This window comes from Neopelma chrysocephalum, unplaced genomic scaffold, assembly GCF_003984885.1.
Source record: "Neopelma chrysocephalum unplaced genomic scaffold, ASM398488v2 Primary Assembly neopelma1_61b, whole genome shotgun sequence".
NCBI classification, from domain to species: Eukaryota; Metazoa; Chordata; class Aves; order Passeriformes; family Pipridae; genus Neopelma; species Neopelma chrysocephalum.
Genome location: NW_020897717.1, coordinates 11,148,402 through 11,164,748, shown reverse-complemented (window position 1 = coordinate 11,164,748; position 16,347 = coordinate 11,148,402). Strand labels below are relative to the sequence as shown.

General features: G+C 40.7%; 1 protein-coding gene across 15 annotated transcripts in view; it reads left to right on the top strand.

The window, feature by feature from the left end:
• Nucleotides 1-4,900, top strand: part of ESRRG (estrogen related receptor gamma) — a 400,294-nt gene extending 395,394 nt beyond the window's left edge. For all 15 annotated transcript variants that reach the window (XM_027681704.1, XM_027681690.1, XM_027681689.1 and 12 more), the window contains one exon: nt 1,197-4,900. In XM_027681704.1, coding sequence (XP_027537505.1) covers nt 1,197-1,441 — 245 coding nt within the window. In that variant the 3' untranslated portion in view covers nt 1,442-4,900. The remainder of the gene's footprint in view (nt 1-1,196) is intronic.
• The last annotated feature ends 11,447 nt before the right edge of the window (nt 4,901-16,347 follow it).

The window sequence follows — 16,347 nt, the reverse complement described above, 5'->3', positions numbered from 1 at the left end:
CTTGCACAGTGTAGCCTGTCCCTAAGACTTGTACCCCCTCACAGCAGTTATATTTTCATATACTGTTTTATTGGTTCTGTAAGTTTGTTCACCATCCAAATTTTGGTAGCTGATAGGGGCTATTTGGTGGCCCCTTTCACCTATGACTGTTCTTCCTTACTTGCATTCACCTCACTTTGGACCACATCAGGGCTTTTTTGGCATTTATGACTACATAAAAGTCAGAGAATTAGGGCTGCTCATCCAAAGTCATCTCAGCATGGTCCAGTAACTGCGTATTCTCAGGGACATCTTCCCTTTCTGTATCTATCCAGTTGAGGGTTTTACAGTTATTTCAGTTAGATCTTTTCTTTTTATTTCACACTTCCATTGCTTTAATCTTTCCAGGTCATGTAGCAGTTTAGTTTAGTTCCTGATGTGTGTTGTGTCTAGGCTTGTCACTCAATACTTACACCACCAAAGCATCTCACCTGGAAAGGTACAGGGCAAGGTGTTTGCTTTGAGTGTTTTATAAAAAATGCAAAACCCGACACTAACAAGATAAACCACCGTCTGAGTGGGTGGGAGAGAAGGATTACACCTTGTAGGAGATGTTAGCTTCACAGAACAAAAGCTGTTCAGGAACATGCTGAGTGTTGCCTGTCTGTCTGAATATGCCTGAGAGAGAAAAAAAATTGCTAAACCTAGCAGGAAATCCCATCAAACCCACATTTCCCTAGTGTTGGTGCAGTGGTCCTGATCCCACAATCGGCGTCTCTGAGCAGCGAGTAACAACCATGGCTTCCAACTCAGCAGCCTTGGAACCTGACACTGAGTGTTACTGAGCTGTTCCACAGCAGGGCAGTCATCCTTGCTTCCCTGATAGAACACAGCCCTCCATTCATTCAGCCCTCTGGTGCTGTCATTTCTCCAAAGCAGTAACCGTAAAGATGGTTTGCGGAGCACCGGGGGTGACTGTTTTACTTGTTTGAGAGGGATGAGGAGAAGAATTACTTATCCGAGAGTTAATTGTGCGTTTGTAGTTCCATGGCATTTCCATATACTTTGCTGAAGGTCAATATAGAAATTAGTGGGTAATTATCTCCCTCCTTTGTGGAAGGGGATGGACAGAACCAGTGACAGTGTCGTGCAGCCATAGCGTTATCAAACTTCTGGCACACCAAACTGAAACCTCCTGTTGCTCTTTTGTTTTGCAGACTCAATGCACATAGAGGATGTTGAGGCAGTGCAGAAACTTCAGGATGTCTTACATGAGGCTCTGCAGGATTATGAGGCTGGGCAGCACATGGAAGACCCACGTCGTGCAGGCAAGATGTTGATGACTCTCCCGCTTCTGAGGCAAACCTCCACCAAGGCTGTGCAGCATTTCTACAACATCAAACTGGAAGGCAAAGTCCCCATGCACAAACTTTTTTTGGAAATGCTGGAGGCCAAGGTCTGACTAAAGCATCATGGGCTTCCCCATCATGCACGTTTTAAAAAAAAAAAAAAAAAAAAGGGAAAATAAACAGGATAATAATGGCAAAGAAACTTAGTGTTTAATTAAGGAAAAAATGACTGCACTGATATTTAGCAGCAAGACTGTGAAGCAGCTTTCAACTTTTTCTTCTGTGTCTTTCTGATGCAGTTTTTTCTTTTCCTTTTCCTTTCCTCTCTTTTCCTTTCTGTTCTTTCCTTTCCTTTTTTCCTTTTCTCTTTATTCTTTTGCTGCTGAACTTTTTAAAAGAGGTCTCTAATTGAAGAGAGATGGAAGCCAGGCCTGCCAAAGGATGGAAATCCATAATATGGATGCCAGTGAACTTATTATGAACCATAATGTCCCCAATGACAAAGGAATCAAAGAGAGAACCACCGTACCTAGCAGTACAGTACAACACGATGAACTGACTGAATGCAGTATTAGATTTCATAGGAGCAGTCTCTAATTAGACGACTAAGCGACGATGCATCGGCTGCTTCTTATCATTGCATTTTCCATCTAGATCAGTTACAGCCATTTGATTCCTTAATTGTTTTTTCAAGTCTTCCAGATATTTCTTAGGTTAGCTACAATGTAACTTTTTCAGGGAATAGTTTAAGCTTTATTCATTCATGCAATACTAAAGAGAAAGAAATACTGCATTTTTGTGCTGGCTTGAACAATGATGAACAATAATGAAGGACAAATGAATCCTGAAGGAAGATTTTTTTAAATGTTTTGTTTCTTCTTACTAACGGAGATTTTTTTGTACCAGCTTTACCAGTTTTCAGCCATTTATTAATGTGGGAATTTATCTTACTAAAGCAATAGTCGAAGGGAAGGTGCATATTATCACGGATGCAATTTATGTTGTGTGCCAGTCTGGTCCAAAACATCCAGTTTCTTAACATGAGCTCCAGTTTATAACTAAATGTTCACTGACTCAAAGGATTAGATTACACCTGCAGTATATCCGAGTAGTCTAACATAGAAATACTCCATGTCAAATACGAATCCGTAACGGTGTTAGGAGACAGCGACCGTACAAAGGTATGGTTGCTATGTGATGTCTAACTGCTTCAGTTGCAAATGAATGAGATACTGCCTGTTTGCAAAATTATAACCTCACACGCAGAAAAACCCTATGAACCAATAGTAGCTTAGAGGCAATGAGGCAAATGCCGCCGTTCGCAAAATTAAGAAATCAGAGTAGTAGACTTCTGACCAAATTGAAGAATTTAACACTTCTATACCTTATTTATTGATTTAGACTTTATTTTGTAAATGGCGATCCTTAACAAGTAGCTAAACCAGTATATGTGCTTTTCAACCAGTATTGTCACAGCATGAAAGTCAGTCAGTTTCAAGACTGTTACGAGGTGTAATCTAATGTATAAACCGATTAGATGCCCCCAGAAAACTACAGTCGCTAAATAACCAATAAACAATAACCTCCATCAAATGCTATACCAATGTACCAGTGTTAGTAGCTGCTCCCTGTACTATGTGAACATCCTTATTCTATGTACACAGATGTAATTAAAATTGTAATCCTAACAAACAAAAGAAATGTAGTTCAGCTTTTCAATGTTTCATGTTTGCTGTGCTTTTCTGAATTTTTATGTTGCATTCAAAGACTGTTGTCTTGTTCTTCTTGTGGTGTTTGGATTCTTGTGGTGTGTGCTTATAGACACAGGGTAGAATTAGAGACAATATTGGATGTACAATTCCTCAGGAGATTACAGTAGTATATTCTATTCCTTACCGGTAATAAAGTTCTTCCTAGTAATAATTAAGAGATCGAAACTCCAAACAAATACTCGTTATGAACAGATACACACTGAAATCATAATATTTTCAAAACAAGGGATAATTTCTGTAACAGTTTATTATAGAATACCAATGTATAGCTTAGAAATAAAACTTTGAATATTTCAAGATTATAGATAAGTCTAATTTTTAAATGCTGTAAATATAGCTTTTATTCAATCATCTCTCAGATGTTGTTATTAACTCGCTCTGTGTTGTTGCAAAACTTTTTTGGTGCGGACAAGTTTCCAAAACTATTGCTACGTTGTGTGCTTTAAACAAAATAACAATGGGCCGATGCTCCGTTGGCCTCGTGCTAGGAAAAAAAAACTGTGTATCTATCATTAGCTATATGGGACTATATTGTAGATTGTGTTTTCTCAGTAGAGAAGTGACTGTAGTGTGATTCTAGGTAAATCATCATTAGCAATTCATTCAGATGGTCAATAACTTGAAATTTATAGCTGTGATAGGAGTTCAGAAATTGGCACATCCCTTTTGAAAAATGTCAAAAAAAATACAACTCCTGGGAAAAAGGTGCTGATTCTATAAGATTATTTATATATGTAAGAGTGCAAAAAAAAAAGTTTATTTTCCAGAAAGTTTGTGCAGGGTTTAAGTTGCTACTGTTCAAGTACACTATATATATATAAATATATAATATAAATATTGTTTTTGCTGTATCACATTAAAGAACTTGGGCTTCAGGGTCAAAAGCCAATCAACTAGAAGTATACAAAACCACACAAAAAATGGAGATGTGTTAAAGGCACACGGTGCAAACTTTAGTTTTTATTTTCCGTAATTTTTTGGAGCTGCAAAAGAACAAGTATCTCAAGACTGTAAAACCATTACCTGAAACTTAGCTAAAAGAAAAAAACAAACTGCACGGGCTTTATAATGTTGTTCATCTTAAACCTTGCTGGAGAAGAGTTCTTTCAAGACCACTTACTTAATGTGAAGTGTTGGGAAAATTTCAAAGGGTGTATGTTTTAGCCATAACAATTTAATTTCTATTTTTGCTTCATTTTTTAATTTTTTCTTATTTAAAGCAATATGATTGTGTAACTCCCAGAAGTTACACATTTGTTTCAATCAGATCAGATTGTTGTATTTATTCCACTATTTTGCATTTAAATGATAACATAAAAAAGATATAAAAAATTAAAACTGCTATTTTTCTTATAGAAGAGAAAATGGGTGTTGGTGATTGTATTTTAATTATTTAAGCGTCTCTGTTTACCTGCCTAGGAAAACATTTTACGGCAGTCTTATCGTGCAAAGATCGCAAAAGGACAAAAAAAATTTAACTGCTTATAATAATCCAGGAGTTGCATAATAGCCAGTAGTTAAAAACTGAAACAAAACAACAAATGAAAACAAACATGTCTATAGCTGTAGATGGGCTTCACATCTGTATAGCAATCAACTGTATATTTTTGTGATGTGTATCATACCGTGTGCTCCAACCAATGTCCATTTGTGTAAATGTATTTATTTTATATTGTATATATTGTTAAATGCAAAAAGGAGATATGATTCTGTAACTCCAATCAGTTCAGATGTGTAACTCAAATTATTATGCCTTTCAGGATGATGGTAGAGCAATATTAAACAAGCTTCCACTTTTGATTGCTTTTATTTTATTTTTGTGTTATGGGGTTTTTTTGGTTTTGTTTTCTTTTTTGGAGGAGGAAACAGAGCACTTAGCATTACCTTTTGTTACTTCCATTCAAAACAGAGCCAGTGTTAGCACTTCTCCCTTAAAGTACAATGTGAGTGTAAATAAATGCTATATAAAGCCTTGTCAGAATGAATTCCAGTGTGGTACAAGACATTTTGCATACTCTTAAATATGCAAAATGTCTCATAGCACATTAGAATTCAGGCTGGCAGGCCTTTATATAGCACTTATTTAATCTTAAAGCATCTTCACATCAACCTGCATTACTCAAAATCATTGCCTTTCTGTCAATGCCATGAAAGAAAACTTTCCCACTATTTTAAGATCGCATTAATATCATATAGAAGTACTTCTTTTGCTTTCACCATCAACAACTGAGTCTATCATTCATTTCCTACTGCAGGAGACTCCTTTAATGTGTTCTGGGTAAAAATAATAAAAATAAATAAATAAATAAAAACCTGTATTACTTGATCCAGAGTTGCTGAATGGAAGTAAGTAGCCACCAGAGGAATAATATAGATTGGTGTTAATGAAGAGCACCGATAGCTGTCAGGATCCAGGCGGGTTAAACAGTGCAGCATCAAACTGGCCATAAATGGCCTCTCGGCCTCTTCCCTCCGAGAGGCTGCAGCCCCCCTCACTCGGGGCCAGCCCCTCTTTCCTGTGGACCCTTCTGGAACCATCACAGAAGTGCTAATGTGTGCTTTTCTTGCCTTGTAGCCTATCTTGATAGTATTTTGTCGTTATGTTTGCCAACGTATTTCTCACCTTCACTACTGGCCATTCTCTGGAGGTTCTGGCTGATGGCACAGAGGCTGCTGAACACAACGGTGATGCTCAGGGACAGGAATTGTGTCAGCCAAGGTACCGGGGCAGCACCACGGGCTTTTTGTGCTTCGCAGTCTCTAAGTGGCAACATGCCTTGGAATGGGAGGGCACCCCTTCCCTGCTGCTAGTACTGTCTGTGTTTTAGCTATCCTAGGAAATAAGGGTGGGGTTTTTTTTAAGTAAAAGGAGCAGCAGAACAATAGGAAGATGAATCTTGTGTGGACTCTTTGAAGACATTCAGAATTGGGTTTTAGTGTTGCTACTGCTGCACACACAGGCATACATACATACACACATACGTGTGCATGCACAGAGCTGGTTTTCCCACCTTCTTTATTGTTCCGATTATTAATTATTGCAAAGTAGCTCTTCAAAAGAAAACCCAGTACAGCACCTTAAAAGTGAAAAGAACAGTGTAAGAATTTTTCACATGCAAAGGGGAAAAAAATTTAAACGGTTGCACTCCTAGTCTTCCTCAACATGTGATTGACTCTAGTGATTGGCTGAAGTTTTCACATACGATTAAAAAAATCATAATTTCTGCACCATTTTTTATGAGAGGATCATGAAGCACCATCCAATCAGAAATTGAGCATCACAGAATCAAAAATGCAGGGAACACTCAGATGAAGCCACTTCTAGGAATGCATCTCTGCAGAACTGTTTGCTTTTTTTCTTTCTTTCTGTCTTCTCACTACTCTGTCTCCGCAGTAAAGCCAGGACAGGCACAGAAATCCATGGGAAATGTTTCAGTACTCAGTAATGTTTCAGTAGGAATCTGTGAGGAATTTGGTTAGGAGCACAAACCTCTCTAAACTGCAAAAATAGTTACTAAGTCCTTAAAGAAAACAAAAAAAGGGTTTGGGATGCTGGCATTTGTAGTTCAACCGACACACCCTGCTATAGCTTTCAACTGCTGTGGCCCCAACCTGTGGCTACAGAGATGGCAAATGGTGAGAGCCTTCCCATTAGGGATACGGCGTAGCTCAGCTAAATCAGGTTTTGACTGACATGGTTTACATCACCCTTTCCCTCCCCTACTTGCCCCGCCCTCCCAATAAAAGAAGCCATCCCAGTCCAAGACCATAGTTTTGCCTCCGGAGGTGCTTGCTTTGCAGCCTCCTACCCCTGCCACTGTGCCAGCCTGGCCGTGGAGTGCTCTGCTGCCCCACGCTGTGACACTGGCACCCGTGCCTGCTCCCACGCTGGTCAATGCCGTCAGTAGCGATGCGAAAGGAAAACACGCTGCTGGCTGAACTGGCTCCTAAATGGAATGGGATTTATGACAGACTCCAGTTTTCTCTGGAGCTTCATGTTCAAGTAATGGCTTAACTTGATGTCATTCGGGCTCTTCGGATGGTTGGTCATTTTTTTTGACTACCTGAGTTTGCAGCGTGAGAAGGTCTGGCAAACACCAATAAAAAGTGGTCTGGTGTGGTCCCTCCAGCTGATCCTTTCTCAGTGAAAGACACGACATGAGAATCGTGTGCCAGTCGGTGCTGTTACACATGCAGTTATGTGTGCTTCTTAATACACAATGTCAATGCTGCTGAAAGACTAACAGGGGTTAACTATGGATAAAAACCACCAAAACGAAATATTAAGAAAGATAACAGAGATGGAAATACTGTCCTTAGACAAGCTCTCATGTTGTATATATTTAAGTATCCTGCAGCATTGCCCAGTCATGCCCTACAGGGGAAAAAAAAAAAACAAAGCACAAAAACACCTGAGGGTTTTTTTATGTACAGGCTTTTGCAGCAGAAAATGCCTCTTTTTTATTAACATTAACTGTCCTGGATCTTGCACTAAACTCAAGAATGGGGCAGTTTCCATCTGTTTTCTACATTTTTTCCATAGCCTTTTTTAATTTTCCTTAACAGCTTTCTTTACTTGCACCTTTCCTTTACTTTGCATTTCATCTCTCTTGTGTAATGTAGGTCTCTGATTTCACATGGCACTTTGCTAATTACTATATCCTTCGTTATACATCCTGCCTGCTGTAGCTGCCTCATAAGGTGTGTGTTTTTTCCTTTCTGATGAAATGCTGATTCAGTGTGTCTATAGGTTTCCTTTAACAACAGATCACAAACTTCCGAATCCTTGTGTCTGCTGTTAAAGAAGGGGAAAAAACGAAGTAACTATGGAAAAGAATATGGATGCCTTTATTTGCTCTTAACATTTTTATTCAAAAGTGTTTGCGCTGCCACATCCCGGCCATGCTAATTGTTAGTGTTTCATTAAGATTAAGGGCCGCTGACTCCTAGTGTTCAGATTCCCAAGCCTGGCTCCTTACAATCTCTGTTAATATAAAGAAGCAAGTGGAGGTAGATTGATTACACGCAGGCTCTTATTATTAAGCAGAACAGAAAAGAAAGGAATTTCAAAATATAATCCTCCATTCCCAGGAGTATTTGTCTTGTTCTCCATGAAGTTAAAGGTCTGAAATAATGTGCCCATCAGGAGCTCAATGTTGCATGTCCATGCCAGTTGGTCCAAGGGCTTGTTATGATGGTAATGACCTGCTGAAACGTGAGCTTTGATGGCAACAATACAATTGCTACCAGCTCACCCGCTGGGAGAAATATTTTATTATTGTCAAATGCCCTCCGCAGAGATTTGTTTTGCCTGTTCCTGTTTAAATTAAATTCAGAGCAGAACTGCATTATTATTTCTCTAGAGTATATTTGAAATAAACAACTAGTCTCCAAATTTAGGATTCCTGGTTAGTTTAAATTTTCTTATTAGCAGAAAAATTACAATAGGTGACAACATAGCTGCAGGAATATTATTATGGCAGCCATACAAGAGATTTACACACTGAGAGCATGGCCTAAAAGCACAAGAACTCCCTTCTACTTTACAAATGCCAGCCAAATTAATAATTAACTGTGCCATAAATTGTCCAGCCTTCAAGAATGATGTCAGTGCTCTTCTGTGTCACACTAGAGGAATTTTGTCATAAGACTAAGTGGTGTTCTTTATAAAGAGCGTTACTTATTTGTAGAGAGCAGCCCAGGAAAACAGCCCTTGCCATTCCATATTACAGCAGCTCGGTGAACAAGTGACAGCAGGACTTCAGAGTCATTTACTGCTGCTTTCTCAAGGCAAAACTATCTCCTTACCCCTGTGAAACAGAGCAAATTTTGTTCCACATTAAATGGGCCAGATTATCTCTTCCACAAGCTAAAGAGACAACACTAAATCCCAGCTCATGTAATTTCCTTCAAAATTGTTCTGCTCGGTCTGGGTGTTCCCAGGAGCGCCACCAGCAGAATTATCCAGCAATTCAGCTGTACTTAAATTGGCAGATGTTGGAGATTTAAGACAGTCCCGGAGCCTTAGCACAAATCCTCTACTTCTATGCTGCCTTGTGGCCTCTCCTTGCTCACCAGCCGATGCCACTGTGGCTGCCGAGTAGCTGATCCTGTGGCCCCACGAGCTGCCGGGCAGTGTCACAATTGCCTTGTTTAATCCAGCACCCAGAGCCAGGAGGGCAGCAGAAGACATGCTGTGGGTTTGCATCTCTGTCTGCTTACAAACAGGCTCTTAACCCTGCATTTCTCATTCATGGGGACCAGTTGTGCGCTTGTTGTTTGCCTTTTCCCTGTCTCCTGAGCACTCATACCAGTGAAAAGCTGCTCCATCTCAAGACTGGGTGATTTTTGTGCCCAGCTTTGCTGAAAGATGCTTTTCCCAGAGAGGCACTTGAGCAGTGCAACACAGGCATCTGAGCATGAGCAGGGTGATCCCTGTAAAATAATGGTGCAAGGGCAGATTATCTGCCCCACATCAAGACATGAACATCTTTTAGAGGAGCTGCCACACACACAAAGAGGGAGGAACACTTACAGGAGAGGGAGGACTGCCAAGTACACTTCCCCTGCCGTGATCCCCCCTTCAACTGCTCTTACCAGTTCTTTGCACAAGCTGCCAGCCACCCACACCAGCCATGGGATGGCCAGCAGAGAATGGGGACTGTTGCGTCCAGAACCATGAGCTGGTGTGGTTGAGGATGGCAGTTTTTTGCAAAGTACAGACCTTTCCCAGGTGCAAGGGAAACCTGCTGCAGTACTCCTCAACAGGCTTTTCAGAGAGAGAGTTAGAGGGTAAATGGCAAGCGAAAGGGGTTAAAAGGAAAAATATTTTTAAATCACAAGTGCTTTACGAATCGCACTCCTAACACTCTCCAGTTCAATCTACCATGCTCTATCTAATTTCACAGCTTCATTGGGAATGGCCACAAGGTGAAGGACTGGCAGTAAGAGGAAGTCAATAAGGGCAGAATTCTCATACCAGGCTGTGAAGGAGTCACAGAAGTGCCAGTGTTACTTGCCAGAGGTTATCTTGGGGTCTACAGGGCTCCTGGGTGGTACTGAATGGAAAAACTCCATATCATCCTCAGTAGTTTCCTTCTTTACCACTACCCTGATTTAAATTTAAAAAGAAATACCTGGATCTGAATCCCAGTGAGTATCTCTATATTCTGACAAAGAAGTGTTTCAGTCTTCCCTAGAGTCTGCGCCTCCCACCCCTCAGACTCGCCAAGTGCACAGGTCTCTCTCTCCTTAATCATAGCTGAACCTTCACTGAATATTCTGTCCTTTTCTATGTAACAAAAACACCCTAAAATAATGTGTCTATAGCCCATCAAGGCTGAGCTGTATAATTTAGTTGCAGACACGGAATAACCTCCTCTAGCAGAGGCTGAATCCCAGGTTGTGCCCACAGTTTCCACCTCAGTTAACTCCCGGCAGGTTGTTCCCACTCTGCTGTGAAACCTCAGTGTAATTGTACAGCCACTTTCTGTGATCACAAAAAAAAAAGTGATAAGTAAGAAAGTCCTCCCTATGCCCAGCTTTTTCACTCCTTCTTCCCCTCCACACTCCTCATTCTCCTCTCTGCAGGATCAGCACTGTGTTACCAATGTTGCTCAAAAGGTTTAAGGTAGAGTGGGGGTGGAAAATATTTTCCTTCCAGAAGGTGTGCTTTCCCCACCCTGCTGCCCAGCACAGCTCGTGGCTCCCAGCTCTGGGCTCAGGGCTCCAGCCCACACTGTCATTTCTATCTGGAAGAAGTAGCAGCATAAACTTTATTTGAGCTGGCACTGGGGATGCTGTGGAATAAAGATTACCCCTGTCCCCAAGATTTATGTCCGTGGTCCTTACTGGACACTGCAGATGCTCACGTTCAGGTTTGAGACCAGGCCTTATGACCCAGAACAGCCTCTCTAGGCCTGCAGAAAGCAGTCCCACTTGTTAATAAAGACAAAGGCAGGGATCTGGTACAACCTGGTTCTCATATTATGGAAAAACCTAAAGGCTGCATTACCTCTCATTGAGAAAGAAAAAAAAAGTAACAAACCCAAGAAGACTGTAATATAGTCTCAGCAAATACATGTTTTTATCCTTTCTGTATGGTTGTCCATGCAGTCTCCATGTGGCCTCCTTGAAATTAACTTTCTCTGAAAGGGCTCTTTCCCAAAAAGAGTGTCATCCTCCCATTTCTCCATGCTGTACTGTTGTGGTTTAAAGACACTTTAGGTTCTTCCCTATTCCCAGGTGACTGGTTCAGGGTCAGCCTACCCCAGCAGTTATATATTGCTCCTGATGACTGAGATCAGACATATTCTGGAGTGTCCTGGGTGGATTCCTTCTGTCTGCTCAAGGTACCCCAAAAGCCATGACATGATCCTTGTGCATCAGCAGCTTCTGCTGAGTTTAAATCTGCAGAGTGCAGTGCAAATACCTTACAGCAGCACCAACAGAGCAGACAAGCAGAACCTGGTCATCAGTGTTTACTAATGAGTAGCAATGGGGTGAAGGAATACAAACCCATAATAACAACTTTCTCTCTTGCTCTGGTTTATGCAAACTTCCGCATCCATTTACTGGCTCTTTTCCATCTCTAGAGTGGAGATGTATTCCCAAGACCCACTAAGACTGTGGGAAATAATGAATCAGCCCATGTATGTAGGCTGTGACTGATATTTTCTATGTATTCCACTCCTTATAGATGGATAAAATAAACTGTGGTGGGAGGGAATAGGTCATTTCTTGAGGCCAATTTTGAATGTTGTAAGGGGTCAGACAACTAGAGTGCTGCACTGGTTTTGCTTTGCATCTCAGATTGGAGTAAAACGAACAAGTTCTTCAATTTCTTTCCATGACTCTTTGTCCTCTCCCATTATTATATCTTATCCTCTGACTACAGCAACAAAAAAAAAAATTGTCTTTGATATATTTGAGATTGTAGTCCATTGATGGATTTCGGGCAAATTGTTAAGATGGGCCTTGATAATGCTGTAAGATGTAAACGTGCCTATACTTGCAATATATGAGGTTTTACATAGTTCCTACATTGATTCCCTTGCTCCTTTGTCACCTTAACAGAGACCCACTCACAAGGTGACCATGACAAAAGTGTACAATGGAGAGGGGGATCCCTTCCCCCTCCTTCCCTTACTCCTTTACATTGACCAAATGTCTTTCTAAATGACTTGCTGAGCCAGGCTATTCTTATATCTTACATATAAATGGACTCTGTCTTACAACCAGAAGATTCAGGGAAAAAAATTTCAGCTCCCAATGTGAAAAGATTAAGGTCAGTCACTTTACACTACAAAACCTTTTCACAAGAGCAGCATAACAAAAGGATCCACAAGCCTATCCACAACATGGTTTATAGCTCCAAGAAAAACAAGAGAGTCTATGACATCCTTTTAGGACTGTACCACTTCTTTATAGACTTACAACAGCAACAGCTGGGGAGAGGAAGGTGATATTAACTAGGAAGAAGAGCTAACTTGTCTCCCTACTTCCATTTTTGTTTGTTTGTTTGTTTGTTTTTTCATGGGGAGAACATATGCAGTGTACTTGAGCATGAGAGATTCATAGAAAATATATCACATTTTGGATCACATTGGGTCACACTGCAGCAAACACAATGGTACCTGAGAACCACATCCCTACAATGGGTGGCTCTGAGGCTTTATTCCTCTTTGTTTCCTCCATCACTGTCTAAACAGAAGCTCTGTGATTCGATACCTGTGCAGCACAACATGTGCCTTGGACTGATGCAGTTCAGAAATGCCATTCATGAAGTCAAATGCTCTTAACAGATGTTCCAGCTTAAAGATAAATTAATTTTATTTGGCACTGTGGCCCAGCCAAATTGCACTTCTTTCAGTAGACTTCATTTTGGCAAAGCAATGAGTATCAGAAAGGACTTACCTAATGCATAAAAAAATCTATTTAAATTTATAGACCATGCCAACAGCAATAGGGATCTGGAGCAGAGTTTGGTTAATATAAATAAACTAATGGTGGCCAGAAGGGGTAGCATACAGCAGTCATCAAGCATGCCCATGGATTTGGAAGAAATTGAAGATGAGAAGGTCATGTCCATGTTAGATGAGGGAGGCAAAACCTGCAGAAAGGAAAAGAGAACTATATATGGAAGAAAATGCAGCTGTGGTGGGGGAGAGAGCCAAATATGGACAGAAGACAGAAAGAATATATGTAGGAATGGAGTATGCATCAGGGAAGAGGATAAAAACTTGCTTTTTTTGTTATGTTCATAACAGCCTACCACTCTTGGAGTCTATACAATTAGTAGTAGCAGTAGTAGTAGTAGTAGTAGTAGTAGTATTAAGTCAGTGTAAAATATTAACTGGGCCAACAAGGCTATCAAGGTCTCAGCAGATACTGGGATAAAGAGGCATCTTAACAAAAAATCAGAGCATTGCTCTTTGATTTTGTGATAGAAACCAAAGGGTGATCTGAGCTCGGCTCCCCTCTGGAGCTGATGGGGCTGTTTTGGTCTTTGTGTACACCTGTGACCAGCAGGAGGCTCCCAGATGCTTGAGCCTAATTTGCTCTCAGCTGACATGAGATTAAGTGACGCCCTGGGACAAGGAAGCCTGAGGAAAACAGGAGGTCCTAATCCCTCTGTATTAGGGCAGAAAAAGAGAAGCTATTTTTTTGCTGGTTTGCGTCAGATGTGGTTTAGCTCTTGGGTACAAGATCTAGTCTGGGGTGAAACAGCCTTTTCTCTGACCTGCTAGGCACTGTCAGAGAGGAATGCTGACAGTAGTAGGAGCTACTTAAAATACATCAGATTGGTGGTTTAACTACAATTAAAAGCCTGGGCATGCTGAAAGTGTGGATTGTCCCTGTTTGGACTAAGTGGGTGATGAAGCACTTCATCAGCATCGTCAATGGAAGTACTTCTGATCTGAAAGCCTTAGAAGCTGAAGGTAAACCCTAATTAACTAAAAAATGGTGGGTGGGCACAAATGACAGTAAGAGATCCTGATCAGGTCACTAAATACCAAGTGCTTAATTAAGTGCAATGTCTTTCCTATGAAGCTAAGAGCAGTAAAGTCCCATCCTGGTCAGTATGTGAACTGTTCTGTGCACTTTGGCAGCTGACATTCAACTATGTGAAGGTGAGCTGAGTATCTATGTTCCACATTCTATATAGGTAGCTATTTTTGGAAGCTAATTACCCCTGTTTAGGGAGTGGTGTTAATATATATTTGTGGGATACAGGATTAGAAAGCAGAAGGCCTCAACTTGTTGGAAATCAATTTTAATATCCCTATGGCTCTGGTAGCCTAAGTGTCAATATACTATATGCATGTCTTATAGAGGCTTCTCTTTTGCAATTAAGTCCCTTTGATTTACTGCAGGCATGACACTCAGACTCAAAGACCTAGGGAGGTGTTTTATTTTCAGGGAAAAGGGAAGAACCAACTATACTATTTGTAAAACTACCCTTAAATATAACTGCTTATTTTTCTTATCTTCCAAATTCTTATTAGATTTTAAGTATTATATTTGTTCCTGAAAGATTGTCTTATGCCAGGGAGAATATTTTTTGCCCTTTGGACTTTTCTCTGCATTTTACATTTGCAGAGTTATTGCAGTGCAAAGCTTCTTGCCTTCTCTTCTGAACCCCAGCCCTCAGACTGAAGAAGTTTGAGGAGTTTGTGTACTGGGATGAGGCAGGTATCTTGAGGTATACACGTAAACCTTAAAAGCAGTAATAAAAAAAATTATCTGTACATTTGTTTTCTGCAAAAAGTTCCCTCCTATTTACCAAGAATATGGAAAGAATAAAATTGCTATACTTTATCCAATGGACCAAAATTTGTCTTGGATTGAATTGTGTCCTGCACACAAATCAGTGGCGTGTAACAGCTTGGCTTCTCTTAAACCCTGAGTAAGGACAAACTTCTGTACCGAGTAATAATCAGTAATAACCTTCATGTTACGTGAAGGAAGAGCATAACACTTGCAGCTCCCTCTGGGGAGCCCAAGGTTGTCACTGAGGAGAGAGACCTGTGTGAGTGAGGGCAACATCCTCTGAGCAGCCCTGAGCGGAAGACCTGGGACATGGAGGGTGGATGATCCTGGTCCTACAAGTCCTTTGTGCCTTTTTTGTGGAGGGGAATTCTGGCTAGGGAAGGGTGAGCTGCTGGGCAGTGCTCAAAATAATTAATTGCTTTGACTAAGTTAAGCTGGGCAGAGCTGGTGTTGCTAGAGCCCCAAATATAGATATTTTGGGGAGGACAGGCGAGGGAAGGCAGCACAGTTAAGTGAAGGGGGAGGAGTAGAAGACAGTATCTCCGAGGAGTTGAGGAAGGCTGGGTTAAGGAAGGTGTGTGTGCTTATGGATGGTGGGAGTGGTTCCAGCCATCACAGAAAACAAAACAAGCAGCATTTCATCAAATGGGAACTGTGGTGAGAATTAAGGCATTGAGATGGGGTGCCCCTAGAGCAGCTTCTAGCTTGACTGCACCCAAGAGAGAGGAGGAAGACAAAACCTTGTGCAGGCAGGGTGGCTTTGGCAGAGGCAGGCAGGAATTCTGCCACTCTTGAGGATCATTTTGTGGGTACAATGTTTCACTCTAGGTCTTGAGGCAGCATGTTCACTCTCCTTCAGCCTCCAGCTTTCTCTGGAGACTGCAGCATGGGTATCCACTCTTTTTTTTTTTAATTTCTTCTAAAATGATCTCCACTAGCTCCTGTCCAGAGTACAGGATTTTGCTAATAAGCACATATGCCATTTTAACACTGCTAAATGAGGAAAAATCATGTGGAAAACATATTCTATTTAGTACACATTTAATATATTTTCATAAGTATTTTAAACTGAAGTGATTTTGAAAAAGTCTTAGGAAACAAACCAAACTAGGTAGAACTAATCTGCACAGATTAATTTTGTTCTCTAGCCCATGTCTATGGGGTGACAATCTTGCCATGCTTATTGATTATCAGACAAGACTACTAATCCCCTTAAGGTCATTAAGTGTACTTAATTAAAGAGCAGTTAGCAAGCTTCTCTTTACCAAGTTAATAGTGGCTGTTAAAAGTGATTTGTACATTACCAATATGGTAGCCATTAATCTAAAAGTCAATTTGTCATTTTTATTTTCCCAAACAAATACGTTCAATAGGCTGCAAAAGGTGGCTAGAGAGCGTTCAGCAACTGTTCTTGCAGTTCATGTAAGGAAGAAACTCTGCTTTCCTAAACTGTAAGGCTTAGGTTGTAGCAATTT